The sequence below is a fragment of the Ziziphus jujuba genome, chromosome 1 (genome assembly GCF_031755915.1).
Source record: "Ziziphus jujuba cultivar Dongzao chromosome 1, ASM3175591v1".
Classification (NCBI taxonomy): Eukaryota; Viridiplantae; Streptophyta; class Magnoliopsida; order Rosales; family Rhamnaceae; genus Ziziphus; species Ziziphus jujuba.
The window spans coordinates 39,899,207-39,915,319 of NC_083379.1; the positions used below are offsets into that span (position 1 = coordinate 39,899,207).

Consider the following 16,113-nt stretch of genomic DNA (forward strand, 5'->3'; position numbering starts at 1 on the left):
ATATAAGATAAGTTTTAATTCTACAAATAAATTCACTTTCTATATAAAACGTAATACATTTATTTATTACATTTACAATTATCAGTGCATAATTAATAACTTTATTTAATTTCATATTTATTTTACAATTATCAATGCATAATTAATAACTTTATTTAATTTCATAGTTATTATATATATATATATATAAACACTCTGTTGCAATTAGCTGTTTGTAACGATGGAGACTAATTATTTATTGAAAAATAAAAAATAAAGAGAAATAATATTGATAAATAGAAGTTGGATAAAAAAATTTTGAAAATTATACTCTCTAAATTAAAAATCATTGTTATAAAGGCTCTTAGATATTACAAATATTGTGTTTCTAATAAAAAAAAGAATTTATATATATATATATATATATATATATATATATATATTTTTATATTCACACACATCTATAATACTTTATTATGACATAAAGACCAAATTAATCAATATAACTCCTTCAATTAAAAAAAAAAGGAAAAAATTAATATCACAACCAATACCTTAGACTATAAGAATGAGCTCCCGACAAAAGTCTAAAAGAAGAAGCCCATGACAATGGAGATGAAGGACAAGGAGACACCAGCCAAAATGGCGGATGAAGAAGAACCAGGCGGTGGTGGAACCGAAGAGCCATCTCCAGGAGTGGATGATGATGGTGAAGGAGAGGATGATGGAGTGGGAGCGCACGCTTCGGTGGGGGATGTGGCGGTAGGAGGTGCAGTAGTAGTGGCAGGTGGAGGTGGAGGTGGAGCAGGAGTGTTTCCGGAAGGTGGTGAAGCGCCGGGAGGTGAGGCAGAGACGGCGATAGATAACTTCTGGCCTCCCTGGCAGTGGTCACCAACACTGCAGATGAAGAAGAGGTTTCCTGAGGAATCAATTGTTATGTTTGTTGGGCCGGTGGTGATGGTTTGGTCGATAGGGTTGTCGGAACTGCATTTGTCATACGATTCTTTTGGTACTTGGAGCACATCGTGGGCATTAGTCCGGAAGTTGAAAGCTATACATCAAACAAAATAATTAAAATATAAACTAATTATTAGAAAATGGAATTAAAAAGAAAAAGAAGAAGCAAATAAAGAAAGTGAAATGACTTACTTAGAATATCACCAACGACGAACTTCTTATTAGCAGCCCAAGTTTGATAGAAAGCTGCACCATTTTGAGGAACGGTCCAACCACTAGCATCTCCCACAACATGCACTGTTTGTGCAGCCACATAATGCATACACACTGCCATAATGAAACCAAAAGTCACCAAAACCTTACTCGTGGACCTCTCCATATTTCTGTCTCTCTTTTAAAGAACTTAATTTGTAAATATAGTACTGATCGAGGAGATCGAATGCTAGTTGTGTGGAATCGATAAGTAATATGGCATATATATATATATATATATAGATAAGTAATGAAGTTGGTAGGAAAAAAGTTGAAGACGAGTTTATTAGAGAGATGGGGTTGAAATGGAATTAAGTAATTGTCTGTCGGATGAATAATAAAGAGGGAGAAGAAAAGTAGTAGAACTTGACCAAGCTTGCTTGCATGCAGCGTCAGAGAAGCTAGAAGCATGGACGCCGGTCAACTATAAGGAGCTCTCAAAGTGTACAGGGGTTGGTCCCCTAGATCCTCCAAAGTGGAAACTTTCATTTACAACTTTTTGAATGTTATGCAACTGCAATTGCAATATACCCACCTCTTCAATGTGAATTAACAACACAACCCAACCCCCCTCCTCTTTTTCCCGCGTTGAACTTTATGTCAATAATTTTCGGGTTGCCAATTTGGAAAGAAATTAATGTATGTCTCACAAATTGAAAGAAATAATATGTTGCGAATTTATATTCATGATTAATCAGTAATTTCTTTCTTTCTTTTTCTTTTTATAAAAACATTTTTTCAAGAAATAATTAATTAAATTAAATCATCCTTTTAAAACAACACATATAACAATGATTATAAATAATAATTTTTAAATTTCATATTTAAGGGTCTGAAATTAAAATTTCCCTTTCTAATCTTTTAATTTTTTTCTTAATTGACAACAATGATATATTGGTAAAGTCCCTATCAAATAGGAATGTTAACGGGCAGGGCCAGATACGGTTTTTAAAATCCGGTCCTCATCCCCGTGGGGAATTTTTCATCCCGTTCTAATGGATTTCTCCATTTTTTTAGAAGCGGGGCTAGCGACAGAGATTTATCAATCAGGGATGGGGCAAGGCGGTTGTTCCCATTTATTATTATTTTTTTTTAATAATTGATATAATTTTTTTTGAGAAATTTATATAAAAAAAATTTCTTTTATGAATAAAATGTAAATAAAATGACTAAAATGTAATAAAAATATAATAAAATATATGAAAGTCCAAATTTATAATTATAATAAAATATATCTTTAAAAAATACAATAGTCAAAATATATAAAATATAAAAAAATAAATAAATATATACGGACTGGGATCTTTATTCCCCGATCTTGATCCATTCCCAATTCGGGTTTTAAAGATTTATTCTGAAGCCATCCTGTGGTCTCCATTTTTCGGAAAAAAACAGCCCCATTAAGGACAGTACAACGTGATTTTCAAGACATATAAATTGACATTTCTATTGTCAAACCACTACATGCTAAGTATGGACGCATTGGTTTGTTTATACTTAACGTTTGTTTTCTTGGTCATATAAACGGTTGTCATCAATTACTGGGATTACCTTCTAGACTTCTTAAAAGTCTCAAAGACTTTGAAATTTTTTTTTTTTTTTAAAATCATTATAATAATTTCTCCCGTGTCATTATGATATTTCGACTAACCCTACTACAAGTAGTTTATTTTTTCCTGTATAATATGAGAAATTCGGGCACCCAGCTATAACTTATTGATAGCTTAGAGCCTTGTGTTCCTACCTCAATATGGGTATAAATTCATTGATTTAAACTGCAGTAAATTAATTAATTATGTTTAATTACAGTTGGTTTTGCACCGTCACACCATGTTATCACTTCCTCTCCATTTCATGGTGTTCTGCCCGTGATACGTGCAAAAGGACCACAATGACACACCGGAGGTGTTTGGGCTGGAGCATATAAGTTGGTTATACTCCTGGGTTATTATGTCTAAAGGTCTTTGGGCTGGAGCATATAAGTTTGGGTTAACATCCGAAAAGTTCTCTGAATTACAGTGGATCCTTATCCTTTTCAATCAGCCCATTGGGCCTCAGTATCAATAGTGGGACAGGACCTGGCATTATCAGCGTTCAGTCAGAGCTGATCTTACGGTAAAAAATGAATCGTTTAGGGGTAGATTATTTACTTATTTCAAAAAAAAAAAAAAAAAAAAAGAAGGTAGATTGTGTACTAAGCTACGGTATTTGAACCAAAGCAAATGGATCCCATAGCTATTTTCAGAAACTATAACATTCATTGTCTTAAACCCAATCATTTTTTAAGAGTGCACGAACGTAACCTGAAATCACTTTCAACTTTGGATTTGTCACATAACAAATCACTTTGTATTTCTTTAATTTTTGTAAAATTAAAGTGTTATTCCTTATTAATTATTTGTCATCATTGAAAAGTTAAATTTTCTTTTATATATATATATATATATATAGAATAAGTTTATTTCATGTCTATTTTATGAAAACTAATCTTAGATGGGCGGTGAATTGTAAATTGTTAGATGTAGATATGAGTCTACAGGTCAACGTAATGGTAAATATGGACTTTCGTATTGACTATTGACCAAGAATAAAATATATGTACTTTCTTACCTCTGCTCAGCAGTAGACTTTGATCTTTTCGGTTTGAAGCTATCAACAAAGACCACTGATTTAATAAATTAGTATTTCTGTCCTAGTCAACAAATCTATAGGCAAAAATTAAAAAAACAAAAATGACCCACAAAATATATTACACAATAATTTTTTTATTATTTTTTATTCCTACAATATAAATTGAATATGGTTTGTGAATTTGGATTTACAAAATTAAGAATATCTTTTTTACTATCTCCTTTTTTGCTCTAGACGATATGGTGTTGGTCGTTCCTTAATGAACCCCAAAACAAAAAAAAAAAAAAAAAAAAAAAAAAACTCTTTTTTTTTTTTCAATTATTTTGGGGTAAGGATAACATCAAATATACTAATTTACCTTATTTATATTTACTTGTCAGTTTGTCTAATAGAGCCTAACAAGAGTCATTTGACTTTTGGGTCTTGTTCAAAACCAAACCATATTTACTTCAACTTAGGAACTCAACACATGATAGGATTGGATTTGGCTTAACTGGCTATATAGTTCGTATACATAAACAAGTAATTATTATTCATTAAAAATAAAAAATAAAAAAAATCAGTCACCTTCCATGACCAGACACGTTATTTTATTTATTTATAATTTTTTTTTTTGGCTTTAATGACTAGATGCGTTTGAAAATTAGAAATATAGGATGAATTAGGTCTCATCCAAATAATATAAGTTGGAGTTGGGAAACAGTTTTATTTCATCAATTTTTAATTGATAAAAGAATTAAGGTAAGGAATTGATAGTTAATTACATATTCGTTTATATCCTCTTTTAAGAGAAAGACAGATTACAGGGAAAAGAAATTTTAGAAAATGATATAGGCAAGCCAGTAAGATCATTTGCCTTATAAGAACCCATAAAAGCCAAATTTTTTGGTCAAACCCACAAAAGCCAAGTCTGAACTAAAAATATATGTATTAATATCAGCTGGGGACCAGGTCACATTCAAAATCCACTAACGAACAATTAATAAAACAAAAAGAGTAAACCAGAAACCCACGTGAACCTCAACTAATTTGCTTCCTTTCCTTCCTCCTCTCTTCCCAACTCTTCATTATAACCTCCTCTGCTTCTTCTCCACCAGCTCTGTGTCCTCAAGACCAGAGCAATGCTCTACTCCAATTCAAGACCAACTTTTCCCTTGATCGCCAAACTTCCATATTTTGTTCTGATGCTGGAATCAAAACCTATGCAAAGACAAAGTCTTGGAAGAAAGGAACAGATTGCTGCAAATAGGATGTTATTCAATGTGAAAATGGAACAGGAAATGTGATTGGGCTCGACTTGAGTTGCAGTTGGCTTAGAGGTCCAATATATTCCAACAGTAGTCTTTTCCATCTCAAACATCTTCAGAAACTCAATCTTGCTCACAATGACTTTCAAAGATCCAAGATTTTGCCAGAGTATGTTTCACTGGTAAGCCTGACACATCTTAACTTCACTGTCTCTCGTCTAGATGGCCAAGTCCCATTGCAGTTCTCTCGTTTTTCTCGGTTGGTTTCGCTTGATCTCAGTATCAGTAGTGGTGTAACTTTAGAAAATTCTGTGTTGAAATCTCTCATTCAAAATCTGACCCAGTTGAGAGATTTAGCTCTAAGCCATATTTATCTGGCCTCCATTGATCCAAGTATCTTTGCCAATCTTCCTTCCTCATTGAACACTTTAAGTCTTATCAATGCGATTTGAAGGGTGAATTTCCGGAAAGTATTGTTGGTTTTCCAAACCTCAAAAAACTTATACTTCAAGAAAATGGGGACCTCACAGGCGATTTTTCAAAATCCAGTTGAAGCAATGCTCTTCAGCATTTGGACATTCAGTTCACAAGCATTGTAGGGAAATTGCCTAATTCAATAGGCAATCTGAAGTCACTGCAGTATTTGGATGTTTCAGGCTGCAAATTCAGTGGGTCAATTCCAGCATCCATAGGTAACCTTAAAGATATGTGGTATTTAAGCCTTTTCCGTAATGATTTCAGAGGTCGAGTCCCACATTCAATCTCAAACCTTGGCCAGCTTAAACTCTTAGCTCTCTCTGAAAATCGTCTGGTTGGGAAAATTCCAAACATTTTTGGTAAGCTGACAAAGCTTATTGCTTTAACACTTGGCGTGAATCATTTCACTGGTACAATCCCATCTTCCATTTGCCAAATCAGTAAGCTTCAGCTCCTTGATTTGTCTAGTACCTTGAGTGGTACAATTCCACCATGCTTGGGAAAGTTGACATCACTTGAATCCTTTGATGTCTCAAATAACCATCTTGTGGGACCTATACCATCTGCTAAATTAAGAAAGTTCCACAATGAATCATTTGAAGGAAACCCAGGATTATGTGGATGTCCACTCTCGAAAAAATGTAACAAGGAATGAAGAACAGCAAACAATGTCGCCAAGGACTTGTCTGTAAAGAAGAAGGAGAATATTTGGTTGGAAGATTAATTTGTATTTTATTAGGTGTGGAGTTGTATTATCCATTTTCCACGGATAATGGGCATAGTTGGCATTGTTGAATAAGGGTAGTAGATTAACTTTGTTGACTTTTTCTGTATTTGATTAATCTTTCAAAAATTCACGTAGTGTGGAATTATTGGAAAATGCGTAGCTGTGGCACAGCATGAAGAACTATCATTTTGATTGTTGTATTTTTTTATTTTTAAATCATTTTCAATTATTTGGTATACAGCAGAAATAGTGTAATTGATTATTTGTCATCATGAAAAGGTAAAATTTCTTGGATATATTATCATAGATGAATAAAATTTATTATTTTCATTTCTATTTTATGACAACTACTCTACTCTTGGACACGCAGTGGTATGGTGGATTATTAATTTGTAGAATATCTTCCATGATAAATATTATTTTATTATTAATATTTTTAAATTTTGGTATTAATATAAATTTGTTATGGTAATTGCCAATATTATTATTAAATTTTAGAGTAGATACTCCAATATTATATGCTAAAAAATAACATTGTTAAATTCTAAATATTACTAAATAGTAATGATATCCATTTTTACTAATAAAATATTACAATTATAATAATATAAGTATAAAATGTAGATGGTCCCAATCATTTTTAGTTTTATCAATTAAAAAAGAGTTAAAAGATAAAATTTATATTAATAAATGTGTGGGATAAAATTTATTACAATGGAACATACTTTTAAAATTTACAAATTGCAAATTTAGTGTCAAATTTGACATTCAAAATACAATTGGTAAAATATAACTTATTATTAAAAAAGTTAAATTGTGTTTCTATGACATATTTGATGATACAGTACCAAAATGCAATATTATTGGAAATGCTCCTAGATGTCAAGAAGAGTAATGCTGGTCAATGTGATACCAAAAATAAAAATGTGGAGTTTCTTACCTCAGCAGTAGACTTAAATATCTACCGGATTAAAATCTTGTCGTGCCCATGATTGCGAATGGATCAGTTTTGTCGTTTTATCATTTAATTTAGAGGTAAATATTAGATAGAAATAATTATATTGTAATAGTAATAATAATAATAATAATAATATTATTATTATTATTATGATGACGATGATGATGACGCTTATAGCCATGACTAATATTAATTCTCACGCTTATGAATATTTTTTTCCTTTTTTTTTTTTAATATCTGGTCACAGTTTAATTTTTGAATGGCCTGATAAACTGCCAAAAAAGAGAGTAACATTTTATTTAAAAGTAAAAGTTCTTGCTGGTCAATATGGATTTTTGTTCAATTTTTTCTTTTTTTCATTTATGTTGATGAATGATATGATGCCCTATTATTTAAAAGTGTCGGTTGGACAGACGATAAATAGGAACATAAGATCTTTATCTTCTTTTATCATATTTGCTGTGCCATATGACGTAGACCTAATTTATGAATTACAACACATGTTTATGAGTTTCACATATACTTTAAATTAATGATAAAAGTACAATTAGGTACCGTAATTTGTGATGCACAGAAACGTATGAACATTATGAAACATAACTTATCTATTTCATTAAATTATACACGAACTTTATATATATATATATATATATAACAAGTGCAAAGTAATAAATTTTCTTTTTAATGATCTTGGGTTATTGGGCTATAACTATGTTTTTGGTTATTTAGCAAAGAAAGGCAGGACACGTAAATGGGTTAATGGGCATGGGAGAATTGGTTGGAGGAATGTTCTACATGGAGACCGTTTAGTAGAAAAGGGGCGCTTATCAATTCAAAATTGACCTATTACAATTTTTGTAATGATTAATTCGATCCAGTTACTAATCACTAATCGGTTTGATTTTTTAATAAAATATAAATCAATTTCAATATCAAATCTAATTCGACAATTGATAGTTTGGATAGAATTAGATGGCCGGTTTAAAATTGTACTTGAACTAGGACTTGTAATTTTAGATATTAGGTGGTTCAAACTTTAAACTTTGGCCTTTTTTACTTATGTAAAACAACAAAAATTTTTATTAAAATCTCTTAACACTTTACAAGATGACAATATTTATTTTTAAAACAAGTGAAATAAAAAAATGGTTAAAAGGATATATCAATTTCAACAATTTTTTAAAACAAATAATGCAAATCAATACAAATACTAAATAAAACAAAAACAACAATCTAATTATTTTGAAATATATATCTTTTTATTTTTTATATTTTAATCGGTTTGATTTGGACCGGTTTTATCCAATCTGAATATCCCCTTTTGAATTTTTAAAACTGGTCCAATACAATTAGTATAAAATAATCGATATTTCAATTCTGTTACTATGAAATAAGTGATTTAAATAAGTTGAATTGGATTTGATTGACTGGTTAATTGGTTTTTTTGCGTACCCCTAACTAAAAAGGATAGTAAAAGAATAGCCGGTTATGGAACTAGAATGGGTAGGAAATTTGGTAGATTAGCTTGCTACATTGCACTACAAGTTGCATATACATACACATAAGAAGTAAACGAGGGTTTTTACAATAATATCCAATTAAACAACCTATAACTTGTGCTTGTTTTTACTTATTCTAGAGACATCCATTTTTGCCTTATTTGATATCACTAATTTTACTTAAAGGCCAAGAAATTTTAGACTACCCTAGGAACTTAAATCGCTTTTACTTTCTCCAATTATCTAGATGTTTCGAGAAATAGTGCTCACCATTTTTATCACTTTTGTTGATCAGACATCTCCTTTAAACAACAGTAGGAATAAAATCAAATTGTAGAAAGTTTCTAAGAAGAAACCTTTTTTTTTATTGATCATAAAGTAATATTAGATGTTACAAGTAGTGTGCTTCTAATAAAAATCTGAATTTCTAATACCAAAAAAAATAATAATAATACGATTATCACAACCAATGACGTAGACTATAAGAATAAAGTGCGGAAAAAAATCTAAAAGAAGAAGCCCATGACAACGGAGATGAAGGAGAAGGAGACACCAGCCAAAACGGCGGATGAAGAAGAACCACTCGGTGGTGGAACCGAAGAGCCACCGCTAGGAGTGGATGATGATGGTGAAGGAGAGGATGATGGAGTGGGAGCGCATGCATCGGTTGGGGATGGGGCGGTAGGAGGTGCAGTAGTGGCAGGTGGAGGTGGAGCATGAGTGTTACCGGAAGGTGGTGAAGCGCCGGGAGGTGAGGGAGAGACGGCGATAGATAACTTCTGGCCTCCCTGGCAGTGGTCACCAACAGTGCAGATGAAGAAGAGGTTTCCTGAGGAATCAATTGTTATGTTTGTTGGGCCGGTGGTGATGGTTTGGCCTATTGGATTGTCGGAGCTGCATTTGTCATACGATTCTTTTGGTACTTGGAGTACATCGTGGGCATTGGTCCGGAAGTTGAAAGCTATACAATTAAGAAAATAATTAATTCATAACATATTATAGATGGTATAAAATATAAACTAATTAAAAAAAATGGAACTAAAAAGAAACAGAAGAAGCAAATAAAGAAAGTGAAATGACTTACTTAGAATATCACCAACGACCAACTTCTTATTAACAGCCCAAGTTTGATAGAAAGCTGCACCATTTTGAGGAACTGTCCAACCACTAGCATCTCCCACAACATGCACCGTTTGTGCAGCCACATAATGCATACACACTGCCACAATGAAACCAAAAGTCACAAAAACCTTACTCATGGACCTCTCCATATTTCTGTCTCTCTTTTGAAGAACTTGATTTGTTGTTAATCAATTTGTATATGTAGAACTGATCGAGGAGATCGAGTGCTAGTTGTATGGAATCGATAAGTAATATGGCATATATATATATATATATATACACACAAATCTCAAAGACTAGTTTAATTATTAGAGAGATGGGGGTTGACGTGGAATTAATTGTTTGTGGGATGAATTATTGAAGAGAAGAGAAGTAGGAGAACTTTGACAAAGTATATGCTGCATGCAGCGTCAGAGAAGCTAAGCATGGACGCCGGTCAACTATATGGAACTTTACGTATGGGCGGTTGGACTTCTCTAAACCCCCCAAAAATGGAAACTTCGTTTACAACTTTTAGAATATTATGCAACTGCAATTAATTTACAACCCCCTTTCCGCGTAGAATTTTATGTGAACAATTTTTGGGTTGCCAATTGGGAAATAAATGTCTCATAAATTGACAGAAATAATATGTTCTGAATTTATAGTCATGTTTGATCAGCAATTTTTTTTTTAATATCTTTTTTTCTAACTTTTTGCAAATTCAATTAATTCTAAATTACAGAACAGTACAATACCAAAAAAAAAGAAAAAAAGAAAATTGTTGTGCTTCCGACCCACTCTTTTCAATTAATTAAACCAATAATTATTGAAAAAAATAATAGTAACAAACCTGTAATCTTATTTGATAACTTGATTGATTGTACTGTTAAAAAGGGTGAAGAAAACTTTTTCAGGGATAATTAATTTAATTTAGGTTGTCCCTTTAGGACAACACATATGCAATGAATATGGATAATAATTTCTAGATTTTGAGTTGAAGGCCTGGTTTTAAAATCCGCATTGTAATTTATCAATAAATAAATAAATAAATCAATCTAGAAACTTTTTTTTTTCCTCTGCGACAATTATATACGGGTAAAATCTTTATCAAACCATGATACATAATTTATTGAAACTGGTGTTTTGTTAACTTGAAACTTTGTTTTCTTGGTCATATAGTGCTCAGGAATTGGTAAGGTGGTGTGTGAATCCCTCCCCTCAATTATGCTTGAAGCTAGAAGGTAAGGACTTCACATCCCTGCTGCTTGCTTCTTTCCTTTATGTGGTTTGGGAATTACAAAATGACAAAAAATTTTGAGAATTACAGCATTATAGCTCTAGCCACGGCAAGATGGGAGTCTCTTGTCGAGGAATATGCCTTGGTATCATTGGAAAGGGATTCAGCACCTTCTATGCATAAAAAAGAAAGATGGCACCTCCCACAAAGAGGTAGAATTTGCATTAACACACTAATGCAATCTGCAGCTCAGACAAATCAGCGATTGCTTTGATTGCAAGAAACAACAACGGAAAGATACTGTTACTAGCAGCTAAGCCTATGAATCCTATGAGAGCTGAACTTGCTGAACTTAGAGCCATAGAATGGGCTTTGAACCTAGCAGAGGAATATGGATGGAAGAATGTGGATTGGCGGTGTGATGCATAAGCTGTGGTAAAGCAACTCAATTAGAACTCTGAACCATGCCAATGGGATAATGGAATCGGTGTTTTTGATCAAAGAGAAATTGAAGATTAATATTAATAACTGGAAGGTGTCTTAGATCCTAAGAAAAGCTAACATGCGCACTGACCTAACAACCAAGACAGCCATCAAGGAAAACAAACTTCTATTTTGTTCTAATGCTACTCTTTGTAATTGTCCTGTCAACATTTTCGCCCAAATCCTCTCACAGGAAAATGTGGCATGTACCATGGGTAAACCGCTTTCATGGTTCCCTTTCTTTTGTGCTGAATGCAATTGCAATTACCAAAAAAAAAAAAAAACTAGGCATGTAAAAGTCTAGAAACTTTGAAGTTTTCTTGGCCCTTCAGGCAGTCTTTTTTTTTTTTTCCTCTTATAATATTGGAGATTTGGACACCTAGCAGTAACTGAGAGATAGCTTGGAACCTTTTGTGTTCCTACCTCACGGTATAAAATTCTTTGGAACTCTTTTCAACTGCAGTAAATTAATTATGTTCACTCATAATTGATATTACGGTAAAAAATTAATCGTTTGAAACTAGATTATTTACCAAGCCACGTACGGTATTTGAACTAAAGCAAATGGATCTCATTGTTATTTTCAGAAATTATAACATCCATTTTTTCAAACCTAGTCTTTAATTCTCTAAAGCAGCATAAGCCGCATCAATTTGGGCATTAAACATGTTATCATAATGCAGATTAGTCTTGACATCATATATACATATAAACCCCTGTGTTTTTCTTAGACAGATTACTCCATATATATGTCCCCCCCGCTACACCCTTGTACAACATTGCAACATGCACGTAAATACAAAAGCTCTATATTAATATTTTTCATCAACGAATATATATATATATATATATATATAACATAATATTGGAGTCCCAAGATTAATTACATATCTATGCATGACGTACAGAAAGCTCTAGCTACAGCTCAAAGTAAAATTTGTTAATTTTCAATCTATTTTATAAAAACTAATCTTAGATACGTGGTGGATTGTGAATTGTTAGAGCTAGAGTAGAGTATACAGTATACTGGTCAATGTAATAAAAAAAAAAAATGGACTTTCTTGTTAACCAAGAATAAAAGATATGGACTTTCTGACCTCAGCAGTAGTAGACTTTTATCTTTTTGGTTTGAAGCTATCAACAAGGACCATTCATATAATAAATTTGTATTTTTGTCCTAGTCAACAAATCTGTCTAACAGATTGTAATATTCCCATGCCCAGGATTGCCAATGGGTTTATTCTTGTCGTTTTACCAATTAATTAGGTAAATATTATTAAATAAAAATAATTTTATTTCTTTTTTCTTTTTTGGGTAAGATTTCATCAATACTAATTTACCTCATATATGTGTATATATATATATATATTTTGATATATATATATATATATATATATATTATTAGTTAGGAATATCTATTTATTTGTTTTTGAAACATAGGAATATTACTTAATTCTCCAAAAAAATAGTCAGGAATATTACTTACCCTTAATATTCACCGAAAAAGAATATTACTTATCCTTTATTTAATGCCTAATAGGCCCTACCAATAGTCGTTTGACTTTGGGGTTAATATTCACCGAAAAGGAATATTACTTATCCCTTATTAATGCGTAATGGGGCCTACAAAGAGTCGTTTGACTTTTGGGTCTTGTTCAACACCAACCCAATTTGCTTCAACTTGAAGTTGAGAACATTATCTCCCTGTCCACTTAACGCATGATAGGATCCGAATTGGTCTAGCTGGCTATGTACGTACACATAAACAAAGAACCATTCTTCTTCTTTTTTTCTTTTTTCTTTTTTTTTTTTTTGAAAAGAATATATATATATATGTACATGTACATAAACAAACAACTATTCTTCTTCTTCTTCTTCCTTTTCCTCTTCTTTTGAAAAAAAAAAATATATATATATATATATATGTATATCAGTCACTTTCCATCCATGACTAGACATTTATTTTATTTTTATTTTTTTAAGTTTTTGGCTTAAATGACCAGACGTGTTTTTTTTTATTATTATTATTATTATTATTATTATTATTATTGTTATGCAAAAGACCAGATCTGTTTGCAAATTAGAAATAGGATAAATTGGATTTCATCCAAATATAAGTTGGTATAATATATGCAGTGTTCTCATCAATTTTTAATTAAGGTAGGGTATTCAAAGTCAACTACATATTCGTTGGAAGGTAGGCCCTTAGCAAAGCCAACGAAACTATTACATATTATTTTTCAATTGGGACTTTCTTTTTCCTTTTTGGTTCTGTATCCTTTTTTAAGAAAAAGACAAATTACATGAAAAAGAAATTAAGGAAAATGATAAAGGCAAGCCATTAAGATAATTTACCTTATAAGAACTCATAAAAGCCTTTTTTATTTTTTTTATTTTACTATTTATCATTGTTAAGGATGATTGTTAATTTATTTGATAAATTTTAATTGAAATATTTAATTTTATTATTTTTATTTTAAAACTTTAAAAGTTAATATTTAATAATAATCAATTAAATTACATGTAAATTCTGTTGATCATTGTTATCAAATAATGACGATATATATTATCAAACCCATAAAAAAGCTATGTTTGAACTGAATATATAATACCAACTGGGGACCAGGTCACGTTCAAAATCCACTAACGAACAATTAATAAAACAAAGATTAATCCAGAAACCCATTTGAACCTCAACTTAAGCAAACAGAAAATTCAAAAAATCAGAACTAAACATAATGAACTCAAACCAGCGAATATTATATATTCTTTGTTTATTTTACTCGGTTACTGGTCTTGGTTGATGGCTCCAAACACCAAAGAAAATCCATTGGTTTTGATTTCCCTTCGTTAACAATTAATTCATGACATGTGAAAGTTGAAAGCGTGGTATGGGGATCGGATCAGATAGGACGGACTTTTTCTTCCCCATATCCCTATAAATACACTTCTCATAGAGATCCCACATCAACAATCAGATTTAGAACTTCAAAGTTGGACTTTTTTTCCTTTTTTTTTTATCTTAAACCAAACATGGCTAAACTACTCAGCTTCCTTTCCTTCCTCCTCTATTCCCAACTCTTCATTATGACCTCCTCTGCTTCTTCTCCACCAGCTCTGTGTCCTCAAGACCAGAGCAATGCTTTACTCCAACTCAAGACCAACTTTTCCCTTGATCGCCAAACTTCCATATTTTGTTCTGATGCTGGAATCAAAACCTATCCAAAGACAAAGTCTTGGAAGAAAGGAACAGATTGCTGCAAATGGGATGGTATTCAATGTGAGAGTAAAACTGGAAATGTGATTGGGCTTGACTTGAGTTGCAGTTGGCTTAGAGGTTCGATATATTCCAACAGTAATCTTTTCCATCTCAAACATCTTCAGAAACTCAATCTTGCTCACAATGATCTTCAAAGATCCAAGATTTTGCCAGAGTATGTTTCACTGTTGAGCTTGACACATCTTAACTTCACTTTCTCTAGTCTTGATGGCCAGGTCCCATTACAGCTCTCTCGCTTGTCTCGTTTGGTTTCGCTTGATCTCAGTTTCAGTGGTGTAAGTCTAGAAAGCTCTGTGTTGAAAAAAATCATTCAAAACCTGACCCAGTTGAGAGATTTAGCTCTAGACCATATTTACTTGGCCACCATTGAACCAAATATCTTTGCCAATCTTCCTTCCTCATTGACCACTCTAAGTCTTAATCAATGCGATTTGAAGGGTGAATTCCCAGAGAGAATTGTTAGCTTTCCAAACCTCAAAAAACTTGTACTTTCAGAAAATGGGGACCTCACAGGTGACTTTTCAAAATCCAGTTGGAGCAATTCTCTTCAATATTTGGACATAGAGTTCACAAACATTGCAGGGAAATTGCCTAATGCAATAGGCAATCTGAAGTCACTGCAGTTTTTGGGTATTTCAGGCTGCAAATTCAGTGGGTCAATTCCAGCATCCATAGGTAACCTTAAAGACATGTGGTATTTGAGCCTTTTCCGTAATGATTTCAGCGGTCCAATCCCACATTCACTGTCAAACCTTGGCCAGCTTAAAATCTTAGCTCTCTCTGAAAATCGTCTGGTTGGGAAAATTCCAAACATGTTCGGCAAACTGACAAAGCTTATTGGTTTAACACTGGGTGCGAATCGTTTCACAGGGACAATCCCATCTTCCATTTGCGAAATCAGAAAGCTTCAGATCCTTGATTTGTCTAATAACACCTTGAGTGGTACAATTCCACCATGCTTGGGAAAGTTGACATCACTTGAATCCTTTGATGTCTCAAATAACCATCTTGTAGGACCTATACCATCTGGTAAACTAAGAAAATTCCACAATGAATCATATGAAGGGAACCCAGGATTATGTGGATTTCCACTGTCTAAAAAATGCAACAGGGAATGAAGAACAGCAAACAGGATTGCCAGCCAGGGTCTTCTAAGTAAAGAATAAAGAAATATTTGTTTTTGGAAGTAAATTTGTATTTTATTGGGTGTGGGTTTTGTGTTATCCATTATTCGTAGATAATGGATATAATTTGGCGTTGTTGATTAAGTTGTTGACCTTAT

At 32.3% G+C, this 16,113-nt stretch overlaps 4 protein-coding genes across 4 annotated transcripts; 2 read left to right on the top strand and 2 right to left on the bottom strand.

Annotated features, from left to right (window-relative positions):
- Positions 1 to 421: 421 nt before the first annotated feature.
- LOC107433497 (cucumber peeling cupredoxin) lies at positions 422 to 1,451 on the bottom strand. Its single transcript, XM_016044785.4, has 2 exons — positions 1,129 to 1,451; positions 422 to 1,030 (listed from the first exon to the last, which is right to left on the bottom strand). The coding sequence occupies exons 1-2, from the start codon at positions 1,313 to 1,315 to the stop codon at positions 567 to 569; spliced, it is 651 nt and encodes a 216-aa protein (XP_015900271.3). The 5' UTR covers positions 1,316 to 1,451; the 3' UTR covers positions 422 to 566.
- A 3,489-nt stretch (positions 1,452 to 4,940) lies between these two features.
- LOC125420873 (receptor-like protein 35) lies at positions 4,941 to 6,198 on the top strand. Its single transcript, XM_048468185.2, has 3 exons — positions 4,941 to 5,101; positions 5,218 to 5,459; positions 5,666 to 6,198. The coding sequence occupies exons 1-3, from the start codon at positions 4,941 to 4,943 to the stop codon at positions 6,196 to 6,198; spliced, it is 936 nt and encodes a 311-aa protein (XP_048324142.2).
- Positions 6,199 to 9,048: 2,850 nt separating this feature from the next.
- On the bottom strand, positions 9,049 to 10,073 carry LOC107433518 (cucumber peeling cupredoxin). Its single transcript, XM_016044805.4, has 2 exons — positions 9,812 to 10,073; positions 9,049 to 9,688 (listed from the first exon to the last, which is right to left on the bottom strand). Exons 1-2 carry the CDS (start codon positions 9,996 to 9,998, stop codon positions 9,234 to 9,236), a joined length of 642 nt encoding a protein of 213 aa, XP_015900291.2. The 5' UTR covers positions 9,999 to 10,073; the 3' UTR covers positions 9,049 to 9,233.
- A 4,511-nt stretch (positions 10,074 to 14,584) lies between these two features.
- Positions 14,585 to 15,949, top strand: LOC107433429 (receptor-like protein 7). The gene has a single exon (XM_016044718.2). The coding sequence runs from the start codon at positions 14,585 to 14,587 to the stop codon at positions 15,947 to 15,949; it is 1,365 nt and encodes a 454-aa protein (XP_015900204.2).
- The last annotated feature ends 164 nt before the right edge of the window (positions 15,950 to 16,113 follow it).

What these genes read in the sequence shown, in the direction of transcription:
- LOC107433429 (XM_016044718.2), top strand. Translation starts at nt 14,585, where the DNA reads ATGGCTAAACTACTCAGCTTCCTTTCCTTCCTCCTCTATTCCCAACTC.
- LOC107433497 (XM_016044785.4), bottom strand. Translation starts at nt 1,315, where the DNA reads ATGGAGAGGTCCACGAGTAAGGTTTTGGTGACTTTTGGTTTCATTATG. An exon ending in CGTCGTTGGTGATATTCTAA is followed by an intron (nt 1,031 to 1,128) that starts GTAAGTCATTTC and finishes TTTGATGTATAG; the next exon opens with CTTTCAACTTCCGGACTAAT.
- LOC125420873 (XM_048468185.2), top strand. Translation starts at nt 4,941, where the DNA reads ATGCTCTACTCCAATTCAAGACCAACTTTTCCCTTGATCGCCAAACTT. An exon ending in GTGAAAATGGAACAGGAAAT is followed by an intron (nt 5,102 to 5,217) that starts GTGATTGGGCTC and finishes TGACTTTCAAAG; the next exon opens with ATCCAAGATTTTGCCAGAGT. An exon ending in TCTGGCCTCCATTGATCCAA is followed by an intron (nt 5,460 to 5,665) that starts GTATCTTTGCCA and finishes CAAGCATTGTAG; the next exon opens with GGAAATTGCCTAATTCAATA.
- LOC107433518 (XM_016044805.4), bottom strand. Translation starts at nt 9,998, where the DNA reads ATGGAGAGGTCCATGAGTAAGGTTTTTGTGACTTTTGGTTTCATTGTG. An exon ending in GGTCGTTGGTGATATTCTAA is followed by an intron (nt 9,689 to 9,811) that starts GTAAGTCATTTC and finishes TTAATTGTATAG; the next exon opens with CTTTCAACTTCCGGACCAAT.